The 23,087-nt window shown below is 39.6% G+C and overlaps 1 protein-coding gene across 1 annotated transcript in view; it reads right to left on the bottom strand.

The window, feature by feature from the left end:
* LOC146562068 (dynein axonemal heavy chain 5-like) overlaps positions 1–22,350 on the bottom strand; it is a 66,594-nt gene extending 44,244 nt beyond the window's left edge. Inside the window, exons 1-35 of the mRNA XM_085295003.1 lie at positions 22,144–22,350; positions 20,295–20,375; positions 19,242–19,332; positions 18,785–18,930; positions 18,391–18,568; positions 17,927–18,166; positions 17,615–17,811; positions 17,382–17,475; positions 16,768–16,910; positions 16,476–16,552; positions 16,270–16,394; positions 15,933–16,168; positions 15,527–15,745; positions 15,327–15,389; positions 14,786–15,024; positions 13,606–13,753; positions 13,394–13,486; positions 12,927–13,126; positions 12,628–12,781; positions 11,954–12,117; positions 11,574–11,730; positions 11,142–11,354; positions 9,357–9,581; positions 8,198–8,370; positions 6,923–6,993; positions 6,411–6,518; positions 5,393–5,580; positions 4,062–4,256; positions 3,650–3,784; positions 3,443–3,550; positions 2,710–2,863; positions 2,243–2,389; positions 1,016–1,257; positions 686–862; positions 183–387 (exon numbers count right to left, since the gene is read on the bottom strand). Of these exons, the coding sequence (XP_085151129.1) occupies positions 183–387; positions 686–862; positions 1,016–1,257; positions 2,243–2,389; positions 2,710–2,863; positions 3,443–3,550; positions 3,650–3,784; positions 4,062–4,256; positions 5,393–5,580; positions 6,411–6,518; positions 6,923–6,993; positions 8,198–8,370; positions 9,357–9,581; positions 11,142–11,354; positions 11,574–11,730; positions 11,954–12,117; positions 12,628–12,781; positions 12,927–13,126; positions 13,394–13,486; positions 13,606–13,753; positions 14,786–15,024; positions 15,327–15,389; positions 15,527–15,745; positions 15,933–16,168; positions 16,270–16,394; positions 16,476–16,552; positions 16,768–16,910; positions 17,382–17,475; positions 17,615–17,811; positions 17,927–18,166; positions 18,391–18,568; positions 18,785–18,930; positions 19,242–19,332; positions 20,295–20,375; positions 22,144–22,350 (5,593 nt within the window). The remainder of the gene's footprint in view (positions 1–182; positions 388–685; positions 863–1,015; positions 1,258–2,242; positions 2,390–2,709; positions 2,864–3,442; positions 3,551–3,649; positions 3,785–4,061; positions 4,257–5,392; positions 5,581–6,410; positions 6,519–6,922; positions 6,994–8,197; positions 8,371–9,356; positions 9,582–11,141; positions 11,355–11,573; positions 11,731–11,953; positions 12,118–12,627; positions 12,782–12,926; positions 13,127–13,393; positions 13,487–13,605; positions 13,754–14,785; positions 15,025–15,326; positions 15,390–15,526; positions 15,746–15,932; positions 16,169–16,269; positions 16,395–16,475; positions 16,553–16,767; positions 16,911–17,381; positions 17,476–17,614; positions 17,812–17,926; positions 18,167–18,390; positions 18,569–18,784; positions 18,931–19,241; positions 19,333–20,294; positions 20,376–22,143) is intronic.
* Positions 22,351–23,087: the final 737 nt, after the last annotated feature.

Raw genomic sequence — 23,087 nt, 5'->3', positions numbered from 1 at the left:
TGAAAAAAAAAAAAAAAAATTCAAAATAATATTAATCCAAGGATATTAATTTAGTTTATCACTAAAAATAATTTTATATACACATATGTACTTTCCATAAGTACAACATGAGACATAATGTCTCTGCCTACCCAGTAACTAAACAACGCCATCTGACTGAAAGTTAATGAAGCCATGCTTACCATCTGCTGTGACATAGTAGTCAAACATGGTGTCCTCACTGTCAGGAGGAATGTCTGGCAAGTTTAGATGAATACTCTTGTTTCCTCTAAGCCAGATTTCCATCTTCCTCCGATCATCCAGTTCAAGTACGGCCCCAGCGCTCCACATTAGTGCAAAGACATAAAGCCGCTCCAAGAACTCTCTGGATAAATCGCCACACTGCTCCTGTAAATTGATATCCATTTTAAGATGAGGAAATTCAGGGATCATTAAAAGAACCCAAAAAGGAGATGAGCACTTCATAAGTTAGGCCAAGTCTATGAAACTGAACATACAAAATATATGGACAAAACTATGAGTCCCAGTCTGTATAATGGGTATAAATGTGCTTAAAAAGGTTTTGAAAACATAAATACAAGTTGGTCTCACTATAAATTTCCACTTCTACTTCAAGAGTCACTTATCAATGAAATATTCATTAGCTGCTGTTCGTGTGCATGTCCAGTGGATGGGAATACCTCACCTTAGGTGGTATGAGTCCCTGTAGCATGTTTATGCATTGCATGATTACAAAGGCCTCTAGCATGTCCATTTTGAACTCTAGTGACTGCACGCAGAAGCGGTAGAGCTCGGAGAAAGACGAAGAGAAGAGCTTTCTCAGTATCTCTGCCTCATGTGGGGACCGTTTCTTCAACCAGCCCTAGAAGCAGCAACAGCATGACTCTATTTAGTCAAAACTACATGCAGTGCACAGGTTTTAAATTATATGATTCACAAGTAAATATTGCCTTAATATACCTTGATTTCAAACTTTTACGAAATGAAACAAAAATAATTACAACCGGTTTTTCACCTCTAGTATGGGGATCCAGGTGAGCACAGAGGAGCTCATGAACACCATGCCATTGCGTGAGACGGTGGCTGGAGAGGCATTGTCGATGTTATGCGGCTCAAATACCACCTTGCAGTTGGGAGCCATTGGTATTCGGTCTCCATTTGCGAGTGTAAGAATTCTGTTGTCATCCAAAACTGAATTTAGGTTTTCAATCCAGATGGCGTCAACTGGCCCATCCAGCACTATCCAGATGTGCTCTCCTGTGAGGGAAACAAAGTGTTTGTTTACATGATTACGAAAATGAGGTGGTATGAAGACCTTGTGCTGTCACCCTCAAGCAAAAATGAGCTACATTTCTGAATATGAATTTAGTGCAGACAAAAGAGTTCAAAATGTTTTCTTGGCTAACCAGCAATCATGAGCTATCAGTTTGCAAGAAAAACAACAACTGAGTCATTTATTTTGTGGAATTTTAAATATGAACAAAGAAATCCGTTTCTCCTCGCTCTCCTCCCAGTTGGAAAACATCCAAAAACAGAAACACAAAAGACAAATTGCGTCTGAAACAAGCAAAAGGCTGACGTTGTCTGACGTTCAGGCAATATCGCACGATAAAGCTGCTGTTTGAATGTGGTTTACACTCTAAATGCTGAGAAATCAGTTCCTTTGAATATGACTACTACATGAGCACGTGTTTTACACAGAAGTTACCAGATGATACACACAAGGCTGTTTCTGCATCAGTTAAAACACAATGAGCGTGGACAGCACACAGCTGTTTTCACAAAGTACTTCTTTTCTTTGAGGAATATCTACTTGACCCAGGAGCTGCTGCCCTGTCACATTGCCACATCTACTTTTCTACACTGAACAGGAAGTAGCAGCAGGAAAATAATGCAAATACGCAGAGAACACCCCACTCATAGATATGCAAAACACCATCAGAACAAGTAATTAATAGATGAGATGTGTACTTAGACGCATAAAAGCAAACATGGAATGCATACGCAATTGCCCGCAGACATTTTTAATTATCCGTGTAAGCTTAGAACTAAATAGGAAGATTAAACAGAGCTTTGTTTCCTTTGAACCTTCCAACGTTGTCCCAACGTATTAATACTTAATTGCAATAACCTACTTGAACTGGTTTGTCAAAGTTCTCATGGAAAACAATGTTTACCAATGATTTTTTGCTTTATTAATACCCAAGTGTGACATATGTGCACAATAAGAAACTTTTTGGACCTTTCTTTGCTCTCAGTGTTTTCCTCCACAGTGTAGAGAAGATGCCATCAGTCCAGTCATTTGTGGCCACATCTAGTCTGCCAAACATCTGAGGTGCAGTAATGGCTTTGGGGTTCATGCGCATCTCTCTGTGAGAATGACCACATTCTGGAAGAAAATTAGATATTAGCAGAAACATGTTCTGTTTTCCTAAAGTTAATATAATGGATAATATAATACTTTAATGGAGCAATAATTATATTAAACACATGACAAGGTCACAAAAGTAACAATATTACCCTAAAAATATGTAGATTTAATAAGATACCCCATAAATTAAATAGATAGCTCGTCCCAGTATGAGTATATTTCTTCGGTTATTCTGTTCACATATTCGTGTCTACAGTACAATAGATTCAAAACAAGCTTACCACAAGTTGGTGTCTTTTTCTTTAAGCTCACATGCGACAAAATACACTAAATCCTACCTGTCATAGCTTTCATAAGCGTGTGTATACAAGTTGTCTTTCCAGCCCCACTGGGCCCCAGGGCCATCATGCCATGTCGGACTCTTTGAGTCTCGTACAGCTGGATGACCTTTAGCTTCCAAGGAGGATGGTTGATTAGGCCTGCATCCTCCACCTGAAGAAACAAAGTAGTTACAATTCCAGCTATTTTTGTAACAATAATGCTTTTACTGTATTTACAAGTATAATAACTTAGTATACAGTCGTGGTAAAAAGAAAGCACACCTTCAGTCAATTTTAAGGTTTCACACATCAAAACATCTTTTTTTTTTAAATTAAAAAAATGAAGCCAAAATGCAGAAGCAATATATGAAAAACTAAACTAATACTATCAAATGCACTTGCTTAACTGATCAGCAACAAAACAGCATAAAATCTAAAAGTTCCAACTTTTAATTGCATCTCTCTCTTCCTGCACTGTTTTTCACAAGTCCTCGGGTTAGGTCCTTTACAAATAATAAATGCCACTATTTGTATCCTTCTCGATGTCCTGTCCTGAGGTCTGACATGACAAATACGGCGGCCTCACTCTCCATTAGGCTTTTGGACCGTCTTACTCAGCCTTCGCATTTCTCTTTCTGCCTCTTTCCATTGTTTCCCCTTCCTGTTCCCCCCATCTTGCAAACTTGGTGTTACTGTGGATTTTCACTCTCCTCGTCAATAACAGATAAATCCATTCTCCAAACTCTCCTACCTGTTTGTCAATGGCAGCTTCTAGTTCAGGGTAGCCCGCTTTGTCAAGTTGGATGCCCGGGAAGAGGTCTTCAATCAAGCTCAGAAAAAGTGGCTCATCCTCATCGATCTAAACGCATGTGCACACAAATTTGCAAAACCCAGTGAAAACATGAAATATCAGCATGGTTATCTTTTTGATGCCCTATTGTGTACATTGTAGACTTACCAGTTTTGAAAGGTTCATGTCCCTTAGAACCCTCATGACAATGGTAGACTCTGTATCACTGGGGTTGGCTCGCTTGGCTGCTCCCAGAGTTCGCAGAACTGACAGAATGTTGCGCAGGCCAAAATCATAGTGAACCTGAACATTCATAAATATCATTTTAGTTTCATTTACATTAATGGAAACCCGTGCAACCTTGTTGTTAAGTCATGTGACAATGATACCTCCTCCAAACTAACTCCTTTTCTGACCCCATTCCTACAAGCATCACACTCTATTTTCAGCAGCCTGTGTGTCAGTAAGACTTTTTATGCATTTTTAGCTGCAGCTTGTTTATGCTCCCACACTCAGTGCAAGTTCTACCACTTTCCACTTGTTACTGCAAGGTTAAAAGGAAGATCTTCAATTTTTATACCTGCTTGGACAGTTGCTCCTCGCACAGCTTGTAAAGCGTGAAGAATTTGCGTGCAAGCTCCATGTTGTCGATAAACCCACAACTGGCCAGTTTTACCCTAATAATGATTTGACGGTCTGGAACCATCATGGCCACGGAGCGGAAGTTGATCTTCAGGTTTTCAGGAAGCTCCTGACGACCTGCATAACCTGGATTCTGATTACATGGAGAATAACAAAAAAAAAGATATTAATGGAGTAAAACAGAAATAAAACATTTAATGATAATTAGGAGTAAATGCTACATTGCCCATTCTACTGCATTAGAAATTTAGATCAGTGGTCCCCGGGCCTCGGACCGGTACCGGTCCATGAGTCGTTTGGTACCGGGCCGCGAGAGTTGAGGCTCAGGTGTGAAATGTATGGTTTTCAGGGTTTTTATCGGTTTTCTGCGTTATTTTGTTATCGTTTTTATCGTTAACTCAGTTTTCCTGGGTCTTTTCACGTGTGTTATGAATAACTCTTCTATTTTTCAGTAGCGGTACTAGTTTTATTTTGTTGTATTTTTCCGCGACACCTTAAAGGCCGGTCCGTGAAAATATTGTTGGGCATAAACCGGTCCGTGGCGCAAAAAAGGTTGGAGACCGCTGATTTAGATGACAGACTAGAATGCAACAACAATGAAACTAAATGGATGAAGTTTATACTGGAATGTAGTTCATCTTCATCACAAACGCTATCCTTCAACTTCAGCAGACACAGCCTACAGACACAGCCTGTTTCACAAAGCTTGTCTATACTAATGTACACACACACACACACACACACACACACACACACACACACACACAGAATAAAAAAGAGGAAAATGATCTCTGACCCCTCTCGCCACAGGGAGGAATTATTCCACTGTTATGTTTAATGACTTGCCTCAGGACAGCAAATGAGGCAAGGAGATAAAGCGATTTAACTATTACTCAAAGAAATAAATCACATGAAATAGCAGGCAGAGCCCAAAGTTTAATTCAAAAACTGACTTATAAAATATTACATGTTAGAGTTCAATTCCATTTTAGTGTTATTTGTGATTCATTTCAGTTTTCAAGATTAAAAATTTTGCTTTAAAAAAAAAGGAATCATTATGCGATAAATCTAACAGCCAAGAGTAAATATTGATGTCCATGCATGCACAGCATGTCCAGGCACCATCTGAAACAGATACAGTTCATACACTTCAATATTCATTCTGTTAACTAAGGTGTCATTTACTGATGTTAAGAACTGCCTCCTTTAGATATTTCCTCTGACCAGTCAAATAGATATTAGCAGTCTTGTTCTACTTCCATCACTAACCATGGTAAGGAAGATGCCAAACTCTGGGTTCATGTCCACATTGTCTCCATCTGTGAAGACAAAATTTTTGCGACGTTCCTTCTTGCAGGTGAGAACTATCGCGATCTGCTGGGCTGCCACAGAAAGAACTGGGAGGTCGATGCGGTTGAACTTGTCAAAACAGCCCCACGAACCAGACTGAGCCAGACCTGGTAAATCACATAAACACAGAGCTATGGTCCGTCCGCTGCAAACAAATAAGATATCTGACATTACATATTGTGTGATTGTTGTTTTTTTTAATCTGTATTGTTATGATTTATTAGCAAAAAAAAAAACCCCACAGGCCTATAACCTGATAACTCAAACCCTTAAACTTCTTTCTGGGTATATATTTATTGTCACGGTCCTGGGTCGGTGACCCAGTGTTTTGAGTTTTGTTGTGTTTTTGATCTTTGAGTTCATCATGGTTATCACTGTTAGTGTTTTGGTTTCTGTCTCAGTATTTCTAGCTCTCTAGTTTGTTGCTCTGTGATTTCTAGTTCTTGTTCCCGTGTCCCTATGTTCAGTGTCAAGTCTGTGTCTCTGTGCCTGTTGTGCTTCCAGTGTGTCTGGTTTTGCTTCACCTTGTCTCGTTAGCTCTGATTTCTCCCCGAGCTGTGTTTCCCTCCTGTCTCCCGTTCCTTGATTGCTCCAGTCCTGTGTTTTCCTTGCTCTGTGTCATGTCGTACCCTCACCATGCTGTCTGTTTTTTCCCCTCCGAATTCCTGAGGAAATTCTAGTTCCCAGTCCTGGTTTGTTTTCCTAGTTTGTGCTTCTTAGTTTTTAGACTCAAGTGTCCAGTTTAGTTTCGAGTTTTCTAGTTTGGGGTTTTGGTTTGTTTTTTGTGAAGTTTAATCTTTATGTAAAGCCTCCCAGCAATAAACGCTGCCTCTTTAAGTTGATTCTGTCTCATGAGTTCTGCAATTGGTACGTACTTCCTGCTTGCCACACAGTCTATCATGACACTTATAGCATGACTTTACTTAGTGATTCTCACCTTTAAATATTCTCCCCAAGCCTCTGAAGTCCATCTGGTCAGAGCAGTTGAAGACCACAACGTACTTTCCCAAACAGCGACCCATGTCTTTTATGGTCTCGGTCTTTCCTGATAACAAAAGGCAACATTTTCACAGCCTAAACTGAAATGCAACCATTTGTATGCTGATAGAAAACCTGACAACAAATGATCTCATAATAGAAACTATCAAAGCTAACTCTGTAATGAAGCCGTTCCCGACTGAGATAGCTGTGTTGTTTGATTCTTCATTTAAATGACCTGAGTTGTATAGAGTCTAGAAGGGTAAATTATCTATATTTAAAATGGTTAAATTCAATTACTTTAACACTTGGCAAACCTTGGAACAGCTTTTTAACATGTCTGTCCCATTCCGAAATCATAAGTTTTGCATACCAGTTCTAGGTTTTCATTCCTATAAAATGTTGCATTTTCTTTTTGATTCAATGTAATTTCCAAAAAATAGATAGATACTGTGTGACTAATTTTCATACCTGTTCCAGCTGGACCAGCAGGTGCTCCACCCAAACTCATACCAAGAGCTTGGGCTAAAGTGATGTAACACCTGTCCAATTGTAGACACACAAACATAATAACAATCTAATTTCATAAATCATGAATCATTTCATAAATTCATAAGCTAATAATATCCATACTCAAAATGACCACAAATGAACGTGATCTCATTCTCCACAAGGTTCAAGGATTAAGCTTTAGAACCCTGCCCCTGAAGCTGATGGGGATTCAGCGATTTGCTCAAGGACACATCAGCAATCAGGATGACTGACAACAGGACCTAGCCCTCTGGTCACTGGTCTCCATCTTCATTACAATGACTGACCTCGGGGTAAAAATCATGGTAAAGCTGGGATACTGACATATTTTCTCTCCTTCAGCAGATACAGATTAATTCTGACCACTCCGTAACCAGATTTACTTTTTTCATCCCAACATCTTTTTTGCCACAATTTAGGACCACTTGCACCTTTCCCTTTTTTAACGTGATGTGGTGGCAGCGAGGAGGTAGGACAATGATAGCAAGCAAAACAAAGAAGAAAGACAGCATGAGAAAATGATGGAAAAGCAGAGCTGTCTTGGCGCCTCTAGCCATAAGGCCAGCATGCCACTTTTTTGGAGAGCTGCTGTCTGATGTTAGATGGTAACTCCCTCCCTAGTGCTGTCCTCTCACATCTCCTCCTTGTCTCTCCTCATCTTTTTTTCCCTCCTTGTCTCTTCTCATATTTTACCCTCTGTGTCTGTTACTAAGACACTTCTTGTTGTTGGACTGCTGTCTCCCTCACTCTGTCTGATCCTCTTTCCTTTTCTTTCTGTCATTCATATCGCCTGTTAGTTACAGATGTGATGATCGCTGTGTAAGACTGCTTCATCCTGCTTTCTAATTTCTCATCCTCACAGTCCCCGAGTTGTCTTTTTTTCTTTGCTTTACAAATCCAGTCATTAGTCAACCACAGAAAGTTTAATCCATTTCATGAAACTTGACATTACAACGAACAATCACGGTCAAGTTTTCAGCATAAATCTAGAGTGGGTTCCTAAAATAACTGATGCATGATGCAGCATGCATTTCTGACTTAGTTACAAAGGCAGGGTCACGTTTTCTGTACAGTCACTCCAAGGTTACACTGTCTTTGTTTAAACTGCAAAAAAGAAAAGTTATACTGCTGTTTTTTTCCTTTATTTTCTTATTAGTGTGTGTGCATATGACTTTTGCCATTATGATACATTTTACTGACGTATGTCTGCTTTACCTGTCCGTCAAAGGTGTAATGACAAGCCTTTCGGTACACCCCAAGAATTCATTCTGGTAGACAAAGCCCACATCTGTAATGTTGATGATCATCTTGTCTGAGTCCTCATTGAAGTAGAAACGGCACTGCTTCAGCCATTCAAAGTCACTGGAGCTTTTGACATGCAACCGGCACTAGGTGGAGAAAGGGTAGCGATAAGAGACAGGGAAAGAGGGAAAGAGAGGGCAGAAGGAGACAAGGGGATGGAAACAGAAGTGAAGGGAGAAGGGAGATGGCATGTGAAGAATAAGAAATTGAAGGGCACCACTCAGAAGATTATTTGAAAAGAGAGATGAAAGCCAGATAAAAGAGGGGAAGAAAGGTGGAAGGGCGGGATGTGTGAGGAGGGATTTCGGTGACAGGAGGGTAACATTAAAAGGGTGGAAAGAGAAGAGAAGCAAGAAAGTGGAGGATGAACGAAGAGGTCATGAAGTGAAATGGGAAGAAAGGAAGGTAAAGGATAGGGGAGAGTGAAAAGGAGGGAAGAGAAAAGTCCAGCAAGTTAAAATGATGCAAATGGGAAAAAGTACAAAATGAATTAGAATAGTAATGAATAGAAGAGATAAAAAGCAGAATATGTGTGAGAAAAAATACAGTGGGGGTAGAAAAGTAGCAGTGTGATATATTATTGGAGAGGAAATAAGGTGAGGCAAAAATGTGTTTAGAAACAAACAGGACAAAGGAACATGAGCAGGACAAATTAATGGTATGAGCTAAATAAATACAAATGATTTTAGAAAGAACTGAAAAAACACATCCAAATAAAGTTTCTTCAAACTGCTTCTATTAACCTTGGGGTTCAGCAACATGCTTATTCTGCCTTAAGTGGAGATTCAAACACAGTCGTGACTTTAAATATTACTTGACTGCCATTAAAACCCCTCTGACTACTTTCGACAGAATTTACTCGCTGCAGTAAACAACATTTTGTATTCTGACATGGCAGCCCTTGGGAGTCTGAATATCAAACACAGTTTACAGAGTGGTTGCTATTTTGAGCCGGAGATTCTAATCTTGAACAGAAATTGCAAAGCGTTCATGTGCACAGTTCAGCGTCAGTCTAACTGATCCCAGCTCGGATGTCTCTGGCCTCTTTTCACCGAATGATCAACATACTCACCAGTTCATCAAATATGTCCCTCTGGTGGACATGAATAGTGATGAGGGTCTCATACTTGGTCCTCTCCACAGCCTCCAAGTCTCTTGTGGTCATGTCAATCAGGGTGTTAAGGAGATCCAGGAAGAACTGGTTGGTTTTGGACATGATGCGACGATCGTATCGGGCATTGGTCAGAGCTTCTTCTGAGTCCCTTGTCCAAATCATCTGAATACCCAGTAACCCCACCTACATTAATGTGCAAAAAACAAAACACATCAAAATGGTCAAATGTACCGATGACCTTAGAAATCTAACTATTGTTTTGATGAAGGAATACTATAGCAGTTTAGTACCACACCCCAAGATTTACAGAGAAAATAACAGCCCCAATTCCCAAAAGTTGGGATGCTGAGTACAATATAAATAAAAACAGAACGCAATGATTTGCAAATCTCAATAACCCATATTTTAGTCACAACAGAACATAGAAACAATAACAAATACTTATAGAAAACACACCCTTTTAAGAAAAAAAAAATACTTGTTCACTTTTAACAACAGTCAGTAAACATCTGGGAACTGGGGAGACCAGCAACTGTACGTGGGTAAGGAATATTGCCCAGTTCTATTCTGACACAGGATGTTTCCAGGTGGTGAACAGTCTGGACTGATGTAAGGCAGTTAAAAACCCAGAGTATCCTTCTACAAAGTATGCGATTTAGCTGAAATATGCAGGTTGTTCCCTGAAAAAGACAGGGACATGACTGGATTGGAGCATATTTTGCTCTAAAACATTTAGATACTTTTCAGCAATGGTGGTATCTATCCAGATGTGGAAGCTGCCAGTTTCATAGGCACTAATGCACCCCCATACCATGAGAGAGAGCAGAAAAAGACAGATTGCGTGAGGATGTGGTCTCCATGTTGTATAAAAAGTTTTCCACATTGGCTCAGTCAGTGTTAAATGACCTCTGGTCCAGAGAATATAACGGTGATTCTGGATCATGTTCACACATGGCTTTTTCTTTGCAGCATAGAGCTTTAGCCTGTACAGCAAACTGTGCTCCCACACATTGATTTTCTGGAGGTGTTCCTGAGCCCATGCAGTGATTTCCATGACAGAATCAGGTCTGTTTGTAATGCAGTGCTGCCTGAGGGTCTGAAGCTCGCAGGCATCCAATATTGATTTTCAGCCTTGCACACAGAGATTTCTCCAGATACTTGAAATCTTTTGATATCACGTAACGTAGATGACGGGAAATTCATATTTGCAATTTTACACTAAAGAACATCATTCTGTAATTGTTCTACAATTTTAGTTTTTTGCAGATTAGTGAAACTCAGCCCAATTCTTTCATCTAACATGCTCTATTTATATCCACTCATATTACTGAGCTGTTGCCAGATATCCTAATTAGTTGCAAAATGTTCCAGCTGTTTTTTTTACTACCACTAATTTATCCAGACTCTTGTTGGCTGTCGTTGTAGTCATTAAATTCAAAATGAGCCAATATTTTATCTCAAAATAGTTTTCTCAGTTTTAAACATTTGCTAGATTTATTATATGGGTTTATAAGACTTGCGAATCATTGCATCCTATTTTAACTTACATTTTGGAGCATCCCAACTTTCTTTAGAATTTATTTTGGAGTTTATTACAATGTTCATAGTAGATTGCCTCTTTAGGCTACACAGGTTTCTGTTTTTGAGCAGCGCCGTCCTTGCTCCACAAGGATAGCCAGTTGTGGTCGAATCAATGTTTTAAAACGTTTGCGGATTAGTTCCTGGATTTGGACAATGACTTACTTGAGATGGGAAGGAGTTGAGGAAGTCAATTAGCTGGAAGCCAGAGTCCTGGATAGCCAGAGCAGCTTGTCTGATCACAAGGTGCAAAGACCTCTGGGATTCTTTCAGCAGAGCATTGAGCCACACCTCCACGTTCCCTTCAGCTGTGACGGGACGATCCAGCTCCACAGTCTCTCCCTGCCGTGATGACACGGCCAGAATGCGGTCATATATCTGTGAAAGGCAACACTGATTAGATCGATTATTATAACTACAATGATGAAGTTATTTTTCTTATAAAAAGTATATTTTTCAAATTCTACATTACTCTGATTAGTTCATTCAATTTGACATTAAAGCAGCTATTATATTTTATTACTTTCATGTTACAATCACATATTTTTCAGAAGGTTAAGTGTTTAAGATAAACAACAAAAAAAGAACATAATCCACCTTTTCATGAAACTGGACACACTTGATATTGTCAAAGACATTGAGAAGGTGGGCCTGGATGGTGTGGGAGTCAGAGGCCTGGCCCAGGATCTCCAGCAGGGCAGGATCAGAGACAAAGAAGAAACGAGGAAACAGCAGACGCTTCTTCTCCAGATAACTGTTTGACCACATAATTTTAAAAAAATCAATACAAAGTATCATCTGACAGACAATACAATAAACCAGATAGTTAACTGTACAGCATAAAAAAGGAAATCAGTCACTTCACTTACCCTCACTACTGATTATCGTTTAAAATCTTCTACCTTTCTTTTGGTGGTTAAGTTCATTAGAACCTAAAAATAAGGGCCATGGTGGTGTTTTAAGTTTTTTCTACTCACCCTGTTAGAGACTTCTGACAGATCTCCAGCTGTTCGAGGAGATGTGGAAGCAGCTGTCCCATGGTCTCATCCCCCACGCATGACTGTACCACATTGGGCATTTCATGGGCTCGCATCATGATCTTCACCCATGACTTATCAATGTTAGAGAAACGCTTTGCTTCCTAAAAAGATTGAGTTAGTCAATTATCTCATGATCACTGTTTGACTGTTTTATTATATTATTTTGTATTTGGTTATTTCTTTTAAATGCTTGGACGCTGTTTGGCGCTGATTTTAGAATTAAGCTCGTAAAACAATCTTACAAAGGCAACATTTCACTATTATTTCTTCTTCTTTTAAATGTCAAAACACTGTGGCCTGAAAACATTGCCTGGACCAGTGATTTATTTTGCTCAAGAGACTGAAATATAATTTTTGAAAATGAAAATAAAAGAAACTCAACGCCTGGCACATTAATGCACTACTGCACCTAAACACCCAGAATATTGTCCAGAAATCTGATAATGATGTAAAGATAGAATTTTTTTATGTAAATTGTGTAACTGCAAATGAGTAATTTCAGTTCAGTTCACTTGTTTGCCTTTTAAACTGAAATTGCCTTTTAAACTGCATTTGGAGTCCATGTTTAAGCCTGATAACCAATATGAATCACATCCTGAAATGTTGTTCACCTTAGGCAACTGTTTGGCGATATCTCCACCCACAAACACAGCCTCCAGATAGAGCCACAGGTTCTGGACAGTCATCCAGTGCTCGATAATATCAGTGGTGTTGGAGAGATTCTGAACCCACTTCTGAATCTGGGCTTTAAATGGGGTGTTGTACCTGAAAAAGAAGGTAAATCTTCACGTTCGCCTTACTTAGGGACGCACACCTGTGTGTGGCTCGTCTAATGTCTAGATTTCCCACAGCTGTGGAAGAAGATCATCACTACCGACACTAATGATAATGACACTCAACACTGCCGTACCGGTTGCTCATAAGGGATCCCAAGATCATTAGGCTATCCTCCATGCTGGCAATGATCTCTGATGTGCTGTCTCCTCTCAGCAGCAACTCCCCACGGGTCTTAAAACTGGCAAATGTAAAAGTCTTGTTGTCCCACTCAGCGATCACTTGCTTCAGCTTTTGTTCAATATCACGCTCTTTCACAGCACTGATGCAGATATCCTGCACAAGAATCCCGCCCCCCAAATGTTTTTAAATGTTAGCAATAAAAATGCTGATGGCAAACAGATGCATATGCACTGAAAAAACAGGATTGGTGTTTGCACTGAACAGGACCACCTATCAGTTAATTCAATATATTACTCTTTAAACTTTTTAAATGTTTTCATTTCCTCCAAACAATTTTCCAAACTTGTATTTTATTTGGAATTTATTATATCAAATAAAAAAGAAAACACATTGAATTAGCAGCTAATGATTCGTTTGTACCTCAATCTCTTCTTTATACTTGAGTAGAGGAGCCTCCATTATGTTACGCAGCTTGAATGTATCAGTTTCCACCTCAAAGGTATGGCCAGTCACCTGGATACAAAACAGGACAAATTACAGCTATTATCATTATCATTAGGTTCTGGTGATGACTTGATTTCAGTCAATAACATTCAGTTGCAGTGCTACACCAGTGGCCATGTTTCACTAACCTCCGTTATCCTCTTCCAGTGCCGGGCCATCATTGCTTTGTTAGTCATGAGTTCCAGCAGGGGGCAGCACTCACTGAATTCATCAATCGTTTTCTTCAGATCCTGAAAGGCCTGCCACTCTTTCAGAGCACGAGGCAGTTTTCGACACCTGGTAGTTCACAGGACGTGACAGTCAAACTCATATTTATTGTCTTCTTTCTAAACTACACTTTAGCTTTGCTGAAGTCAAGTAAAGTTGACATGAACTAGATTAGATGTATAGTTGACATTTTGTTTGTTAAAGGAAAAGTATTACAACACACTTCAAGTTTGGTATTAACGCTACAAGAGTCATTGGATTGGACAACTTGTTGAGTATCCTTCCTTACTAGCACAGAGCAAAAGTTCATGCATCAGTGTCTGTTCATAGCTTCACTCAACCAAATCAACACCTCCACAACAGATAGCTGACATTTCTGCCAGAGGAAACAAATATCCTCTCTTCTTCAGCTCTGACTATAGCTCTATATTTTCCTTCTGACTGCTTCTAATGTTTATCTAGATTTTCATTGTCAAGTAATCCCTTCCAGCTATATTAAAACTTGTTCTTAATTTCTTTAGGTAAAATAAACTAGCCTGTAGCCTATTAGCCTCTTTCCCCTTCAGTGTCCATTTGACACATGCTGGACAAATGTGACCACATAAAGGGCAAAGATTAGCTTTGCATTGTGAGACTGAAATATTAATGCAGTGTTGATGAAGAACAGGAAGCTTTGTTTCTGCCACTGGAAAAAAAAACAACTTTTTTTGTTGTTATGTAAAACTTTTGGGTTAGTATTTCGAAATTATAACATCTCGAAACAAGTTTCCATATTGTAGCAAGTGAGAGGAAGCAGTTTCTTTAATGCCTGAAAATAAGAGTGATGTTTATGGATGGACTAATGAAAATCATTTAATTTAATTCTGCTTTTTTTTTTTTCTCTTTGTGATGTCACCAATTCCTGCAGTAATGAGAGGGCTTGATTACACAGTATGAGAAGGTTATTTTCTCACATAGTCAGTTTTGTTTGTTTCCAGTTCAGCTTCTTTCCTGAAAACGTCTCCTTCTTCATTAACATATTTTAAGCTCATGTTACTACATCTACAGTTAAAAGAGTTCAACAGTTGCTTGAATAAAAAACAAACAAATAAATTGCCAAACCTCGTCTGAAAGTCGAGCAGCTCATTATTAATCTTCTCGATGCAGATGTCAGCCCAGAGGATATCATAGTAGCCATTAACTGTATCGATGACATTGTTGTAAAGGCCGTACAACTTCTGCAGCAGAGCCAGTTGCTTCCTAATCTCCAATAGCTGAGGATGCTGGGTAACAGGAAGTCCAAAGAGCTCTTCGCCTCCCGTGTAAGTGATGTACTTCCTGAACAGGTTGTCAAATCGATTCTGAAGAGGAGAAGAGCTACGATTAGGTACAGCTTACGCTCTGATGGACTTTAAAACATTACACATTTGAGGTAAAACATTTGCAATTATCTGAGTATAATTTATACAGAATAAAAAATCTGTCTTTTGCTAACCATGAAATAGAAACTGTAACAGTATAATAATAGTAATAATAATAATAAAAATATAATAGCTCTTTTAACATCAGTTTCAAGTAACTACTTTTCTGAGGCATCAGGTCAATGCAGGATCTAAATATTTACTAACTGACAGAGAGACAAAATAATTAATCACTAACCAACCTGGAACATGATCAGCCGGTCACTGGCATCTTGGGGTGCAAGTCCCACAACCATGGGACCATCCTTAAACAGAGAGGGAAAAGTGTCATTTTAGTAGCTATTATTAAAACTAACCTTAACTGTAATTAACTGAGCATTTATTTGTTGAATTAAAATAAAAAGTTTAATTGAAACAGAGCAAACAGCCATAGATACTTTACCTTTTCATAATCTTGATAAAAGTGTTGGCAGTCTTCCAGAAAGGTCTCCACATTGCTGACCAGTTCTTCTCTGAAGTTTGGCTGCAAGGCGACCAGCTCGTTCTGCACCTCTGTGCTCCGGGACAAGAGCTTTTCCCAAGTGTAGCGCAGAGTATCCACTTTTTCAGCCTCCTCTTTAGCCACTGACAGTTCATACTTATGGAGCATGGCATAGGACTCCTGTGAGGAAAAATAAGATACTAAGTCTTCCACCTGACAAAAACTAGAATGTGCAAATGTGTAATTATTTCTTTCTGAGCTTCTTGTACAGACTCATAAAGTCAAACAGCTAAAAATGTCTCTTTCCCACTGTGTGTATTTGTGTGTATAAAAAGAGCTTCGATAAATATGTGATGCTGTGGTTTACCTCTATGGGCCCAACTTGAAAATCAATAGATATCTGGTGCTCTCTGATCTCCTTCAGTGCGGCCATGGCAATACGAATATCATCCAGGTCTTTGATCTGTCGATTCAGTTTCTTTCCTGCTTCATCTACAAAAGCAAAAATGTGCTCCATCTCTGAGCGACATTTCCTGTTACAGTAAAGTCCGTAGTCCACCATCCAATTCTTGATTTCAGCAGAGAGGGACATCTTTAAGGGTGCTGGCAGGAAGTAATATGAGCATGCAGAGAGCATCATTTAACTTGCTGAAAATCTCAAAAATCTCATTCATGCCGGTTTTAAATTTGTAACTTAATAAGACCTGTGAATAGCGCCAAGGCTCCTACAGCAATATACTCTGGTTCAGAGTTTACTTCCAGCTCTAGATCTCGATAGAAAAGAATCTGGCTCTCAAACTCCGATAACAAGGGACTCCCCTCGATAAATCTGTTCAAAACACAAACAAAAATAGCACTAGTGCGATGTCAGATAAGCAGATTTATATAGAAACCATACATTTCAACGTACTTCCTCATGGTCTCTTCACGGTCTTTCCTCCAGATGTGATGGTAACGGCTAAAGTGATGTAGAGCGGTCACCACTTCCTGCACATTAATATCAACAGGAGAATATGAAATGAAGTGCACTTATAGAAAAATAAAAGACATTTATATTCATTAAATATACAGAAATATAGATGAAAATATCTGTTGTAAATGTGGGATAAAGAAATATAAAAAGTGTATGGCATGATTTAATAAAAGACAGCTAAGTTTGGATTAGTTTCATATAAAAAATAGCTTAATTAAGTGCCATGTACCTTTTTACTGGAGGTGATAGAGGTGCTAAGTACAGAGATTAGCTTGGCTATTTCCTTGTTCTCAGACACACTCTTGTAGTAATTTCTGGCTTGGAACGGGATGGCCTGGATCATAGAAGCTGACATGTCTGAGGTACTGCCATCTGAAAATGACAGAATTTCACAGAAAACACATTGAGCAGAAATGATGGACATTATTCTTCCAAATATTAACTTCTGGGCTTTTAAAATAATTATATGTTACAGGTCTTTTTACAAGAGAACATGTTAATAATGGAATTACTTCCATTTAGTTTTTCTCTCTCTGTATATATAATTTCTAAAAGTAAAATGTGCTTTTCATAGTGGAAATTGATTATCCCTGCCGCTTTCTAATTAAATATGTATTTAATTTGCATTAAATATGAAATTCTTGAATATTTTCCTCCCCAAGCAATATTATGTGTTTCTGCCCCTGGTCAGATATTTGCTTGCTCTGCTGAGCTGTAAAATCGAGTTGTAATTGTATGCTGAAAACAGCAAATCTTAAAATTTTAAAAATGAGTGAGCTGACACAGTTGGGAGCTGTTGAAGGTCTGAGGTTAAGCTATGAAAGTGATAATGTTCTCTATTACCAGCCAAGCTTCTGTATGTTGTTGCTCCGTCCTCTGTTTCGCTCTCAGAGCTGTCTTGTTTCAGTGCTGCCATTCGCCTTTCATTCATTTGTCTCTGGAAAGGGGAATGTAAAACCTCCGGGTTTATTTAGTACACTGCTGGACCACGACAATATTAGTTTAAAAAGAGCAGTTCTAACAGTTTATTACAGTTATCAAGCTAAATGTCACAAATTGATTTTTCCTTTATTCACCTTAGATATCCTTTCTTTGCTCCACTGGCTGACTCCTTTGCTGACACTGACTACACACTCTACAGCGCGGTTTAGAGCCTGTTGAACCTCCTCCAAAGCTGGAACCATGACAATGTTAGGGATGGAAAGGGTCATGTTTACTCTGAAGATTGCATGGTGATCGCTGCTTTTGCCATGGCTGGTTGGGTCACTTGCAGCTTCAGAGGGAGAGAAGGGTAACACACATAAAGTATTGGAATAGACATTTTATGAGCTTATTTTAAATATTTTAGGCCTTTACAGAAATATAGCAAACAATTAAACAAGACGCACCAGAGAAGTGTATGAGCGAGGACGTATGTATGCGCTTGCGCAACATCTCAAGGGTGTTGCGTGTCACTTTGAGCAAGGCATCCACATTACGGTGGTTGAAGTAGGACAGCAGCTCCTGGGCTTCCTGCTCCATCACTTCCATCAAGTCCCTCTTCTTCTTCCTCCTCACCAACGGAGAAGAAGGACCAACACTAGCAGAACGTAGCAGCGTGTTTCTGGAGAAGAGACGCTCGTCATCACCTAAGAAGGTGACACGTTTACAGTCAATACGAACACCTTCAGCAACACTTCACCTTGAATAAATCAGCATTATAATAAAAGTAAAAACAACAAGGTCCTAAAAAAGGTAATCCCCTTTCCTTTAAAAACCTTTGAACTGCCTTTTTTAACTTGTCTCTTACAGCATTGAATCATAATTATCACACTGTATTGTGTTTGATCGTGAAAGGAAACTGTCAGCATACCTTCACTGTCATTGTGGTCTATGGTCTTGCTCTCTGTGCAGCTTTCTTCCTCAAACTTCTCCACCTCCTCTCTCTGATTGTGGTCAAACTCTAGCAGCATGTTGATCAGTTCATTAGCTGCCTCCTCCACCAGTGAGCTCTTCATGTTCACTTTCTGGGCTTGTCTTATGCAAAGGTCCTAGACACATGCAGATATACAGTTCAGTTCAATGTAATTAATCTTTAGAATAAGAAATAATGTTTAAATACAGAAAAAAGTATTTTAAATGTGTGAGAATTACCAAAACCACTTAATAAATATTGATAGCATCTTTCAGATGTCTGCATAGTTACACAGACTTAGTAGAGCAACAATAACCCAGCGGATACTTTTATTTTATTTGTCTTCGTTTACCCTGGTGGTTTGAACAAACTCCTCACAGGTCACAGGCTCATCCTCTGGCAGGACACACAGGTTGGATATGCTCATCTCCTGCAGTACTGCTTCTATTCTAAACTCCACCAGGTCATTCACTCTGTCCATCAGCAACTCAAGATCAGCTAAACAGACAAAAAAAACCACACAAAAGAGAAAGGGAGGGACACAAACCCACCAAAAATAAGGGAAAGAGGGAAAAATCAAGGGGAACTTGTTATGCGTTTGAACAAAGGAGAGAACAGTGATAAACAGACAATTCAGTATAAAAAAAGACAATGTGTAGAGAGAGAAAGAATCTATTGAATATATGAGTGTTACTTGTGAGAAAGCCACCTATGCAATAAATCCATTAATCACACGCAGCCAGTGCTGAGTTGCAGGAATGTCTCGTGTCAGCGTGTACAGGATCGATCTCGTTACATTTTTTGCTTACCCAACACTTTGTCGATGCGGTCGAGATACTTGTCAATATTCAGCGATGTCCAGTTGAGGGAGGTCAAACCCGGTTGTATAGCCTCATCCACCTGTCAAGTAAGTCATGTATGGTATGATGATGGTGATGCACTTTGTAAGCAACCTGCTGTGACAGTCAGTCTCATACCTGTCACCAGTTTAATGCTTAGAAAAGATTCATGACGAAACCAAGCAACAATAAAAAAGGATCTAACATTTTTTTGTGTGTTCTTCTGACTTACTAGAGACAACTGAAAATAAAAACATAAAATCAAATGAAATCAAATAAAATGAGTCCTATTTTGAACTTTTATGTAATCACATGACGCTCGATCATGGGATGCTGGGTTGGACTGAAATGCAGGACTTTGCAGAGAAATATAAAATCAAAACAAAGCTTTATTAGCTAGCACTGGCAAACATAATTTAGCTAACTGGAGCGCGCACAACATGAAGGATTTGACATCGACATGATAAAGAACAGAGGGAAACCATCCATCCTTAGACTACGATGACTGAGAACCTTCACAGACACATCCATCCATCCATTTTCTTACCCTTATCCGGGGCTGGGTCTTGGGGCAGCAGCCTAAGTAGAGAAGCTGAGACCTCCCTCTCCCCAGTCACCTCCTCCACTACCCAAAGCTCATGACCACAGGTGAGGGTAGGGACAAAAACTAACTTTGAGTCAAGCTCAGTTGCTTTGATCTCTTGCCCAAGATGTTGATTTTTTTTATTTTTACCAAAGTTCATTTTTTGGGTTAAATAAAAAACACTTTTTTGGACTTTAACCTGTGCCTGACTGTCCTTTACTGTTCGGTCAATCACTCTAGGATTCCCAATCCCAGCCGGCCACCTCGCACCAAGGGCGCGTCTCCAGGAGACTAGTTCCAGAGCCCAAGCCATTCACATCCACCATATCTAGCCGCTACCTCTCAACACTCACACACTAACTCAGGCTCCTTCTCCATGAGAGAGGTGACATTCCATGTCCCAATTGCTAGTTTTGGTAGCCGAGGGTCGGTCCACTTACCTTAGCTACATGTGGCATGGCCAGCTGTTCAAAGACACTCTGAATCTTGGCACGCACTCTAGTGTTCTCGCTCAACATCAGCTGAAATGAGATAGATGCATGTTGGAGCATTTTTGCAATCACACAAAAGGGATGAACTGAATTTTTCAGTTGACAATAAAATGGGTTTTTGTCGATTTTAGTCATTTTTAAAAATCTGTGTGGAATTTAAACACAATTCCAGGATGTTTTATACTCCTACAGGGAGTGCAGAATTATTAGGCAAGTTGTATTTTTGAGGAATAATTTTATTATTGAACAACAACCATGTTCTCAATGAACCCAAAAAACTCATTAATATCAAAGCTGAATGTTTTTGGAAGTAGTTTTTAGTTTGTTTTTAGTTTTAGCTATTTTAGGGGGATATCTGTGTGTGCAGGTGACTATTACTGTGCATAATTATTAGGCAACTTAACAAAAAACAAATATATACCCATTTCAATTATTTATTTTTACCAGTGAAACCAATATAACATCTCCACATTCACAAATATACATTTCTGACATTCAAAAACAAAACAAAAACAAATCAGCGACCAATATAGCCACCTTTCTTTGCAAGGACACTCAAAAGCCTGCCATCCATGGATTCTGTCAGTGTTTTGATCTGTTCACCATCAACATTGCGTGCAGCAGCAACCACAGCCTCCCAGACACTGTTCAGAGAGGTGTACTGTTTTCCCTCCTTGTAAATCTCACATTTGATGATGGACCACAGGTTCTCAATGGGGTTCAGATCAGGTGAACAAGGAGGCCATGTCATTAGTTTTTCTTCTTTTATACCCTTTCTTGCAGCCACGCTGTGGAGTACTTGGACGCGTGTGATGGAGCATTGTCCTGCATGAAAATCATGTTTTTCTTGAAGGATGCAGACTTCTTCCTGTACCACTGCTTGAAGAAGGTGTCTTCCAGAAACTGGCAGTAGGACTGGGAGTTGAGCTTGACTCCATCCTCAACCCGAAAAGGCCCCACAAGCTCATCTTTGATGATACCAGCCCAAACCAGACTGGAGCTCTCTGCCCTTTACCAATCCAGCCACGGGCCCATCCATCTGGCCCATCAAGACTCACTTTCATTTCATCAGTCCATAAAACCTTAGAAAAATCAGTCTTGAGATATTTCTTGGCCCAGTCTTGACGTTTCAGCTTGTGTGTCTTGTTCAGTGGTGGTCCTCTTTCAGCCTATCTTACCTTGGCCATGTCTCTGAGTATTGCACACCTTGTGCTTTTGGGCACTCCAGTGATGTTGCAGCTCTGAAATATGGCCAAACTGGTGGCAAGTGGCATCTTGGCAGCTGCACGCTTGACTTTTCTCAGTTCATGGGCAGTTATTTTGCGCCTTGGTTTTTCCACACGCTTCTTGCGACCCTGTTGACTATTTTGAATGAAACGCTCGATTGTTCGATGATCACGCTTCAGAAGCTTTGCAATTTTGAGACTGCTGCATCCCTCTGCAAGATATCTCACTATTTTTGACTTTTCTGTGCCTGTCAAGTCCTTCTTTTGACCCATTTTGCCAAAGGAAAGGACGTTGCCTAATAATTATGCACACCTGATATAGGGTGTTGATGTCATTAGACCACACCCCTTCTCATTACAGGGATGCACATCACCTAATATGCTTAATTGGTAGTAGGCTTTCGAGCCTATACAGCTTGGAGTAAGACAACATGCATGAAGAGGATGATGTGGACAAAATACTCATTTGCCTAATAATTCTGCACTCCCTGTAGTTACATGCAGCTTTGATCATTTGGTTGTTCACTGTATGCATTTTTGAAATTTTAGCTACAACTGTGTGCTATGCTCACCTGTATTCTATTGTAGTGTTTCTTAAAGACGTCCTGTTTTTGCAGCAGTAGAAGAGCAAAGGGAGGGATTGCCAAATTCATCTTTGTCATGCAGTTCACCTCTCTGATCTGCGTCAGAATCTCTGGGTCAAAGTTCACAAATAACTCGCCAGTTTCTGGAGATCTGACCAGAAGAGAGGCTTGCAGGCCAACTTTGGCATCCTCCATCTGCGTTGAGGTGTTTAGTGAGGTTTATGTGAAGAGATGCAGGGAAAATGTGTGAATAAGAGGGGAGAAAAGATGTTCATTCAGTTTGTGTTTCAGATCCTCAAACTAATTTTAATATTAGACAAAGATAACCCAAGTATGGACAAAATGTAGTTTTTTCCAGCAAGAACTGCAATGATTCTTTTATCTCGCTGTAGAAGAACTTTGCCTCTTTCTTGTTTACAGAATTGTTTTAATTCAGCCACACTAGAAGGTTTTCAAGGACAAGTCATGGCAAAACACCTCAATCTGATTTAACTCCAGACTTTGACCGGGCCACTCCAAACCCTTCATTTTGTTTATTTATTTATTTGTCATTTCCACTTTATTTGTCAGTGACCAAGCAAAAACAGAACCTCTGTAGAGAAAGGATGCATTGTACCAGATTTAGCTGCTAGCTTGTTTTCATCTGCAGCTCCTGAGACGTTGAGACATTCATAGGTGGACTTCCTGGTGTTTTTCACATCTGTTGTCCTGCTACATAACCCAATTACACTTCAGTTTGTGCCACTTCAAGGCACAAACTGATGGCCAGACATTGTCCTTCAGGAGCTGGTGTGATATTGCTTTTATGAAATGCTGCATTAGTTTTGTGCTGGATGTCACTCTCATCAGTCCACAAAATATATCGGGGAGCATTAAGATGTTTTTTGGCAGATCTGAGTTTGGCAACAGTGGGACTGATTTGATGAAAGAGT

Source organism: Mchenga conophoros, linkage group LG12 (genome assembly GCF_057382185.1).
Source record: "Mchenga conophoros isolate Kocher_MC1m ecotype Shallow Benthic linkage group LG12, M_conophoros_male_GT1.1, whole genome shotgun sequence".
NCBI lineage: Eukaryota > Metazoa > Chordata > Actinopteri > Cichliformes > Cichlidae > Mchenga > Mchenga conophoros.
Note: the sequence above shows the minus strand (reverse complement) of the source record. Positions and strands in the feature narration are given on the sequence as shown.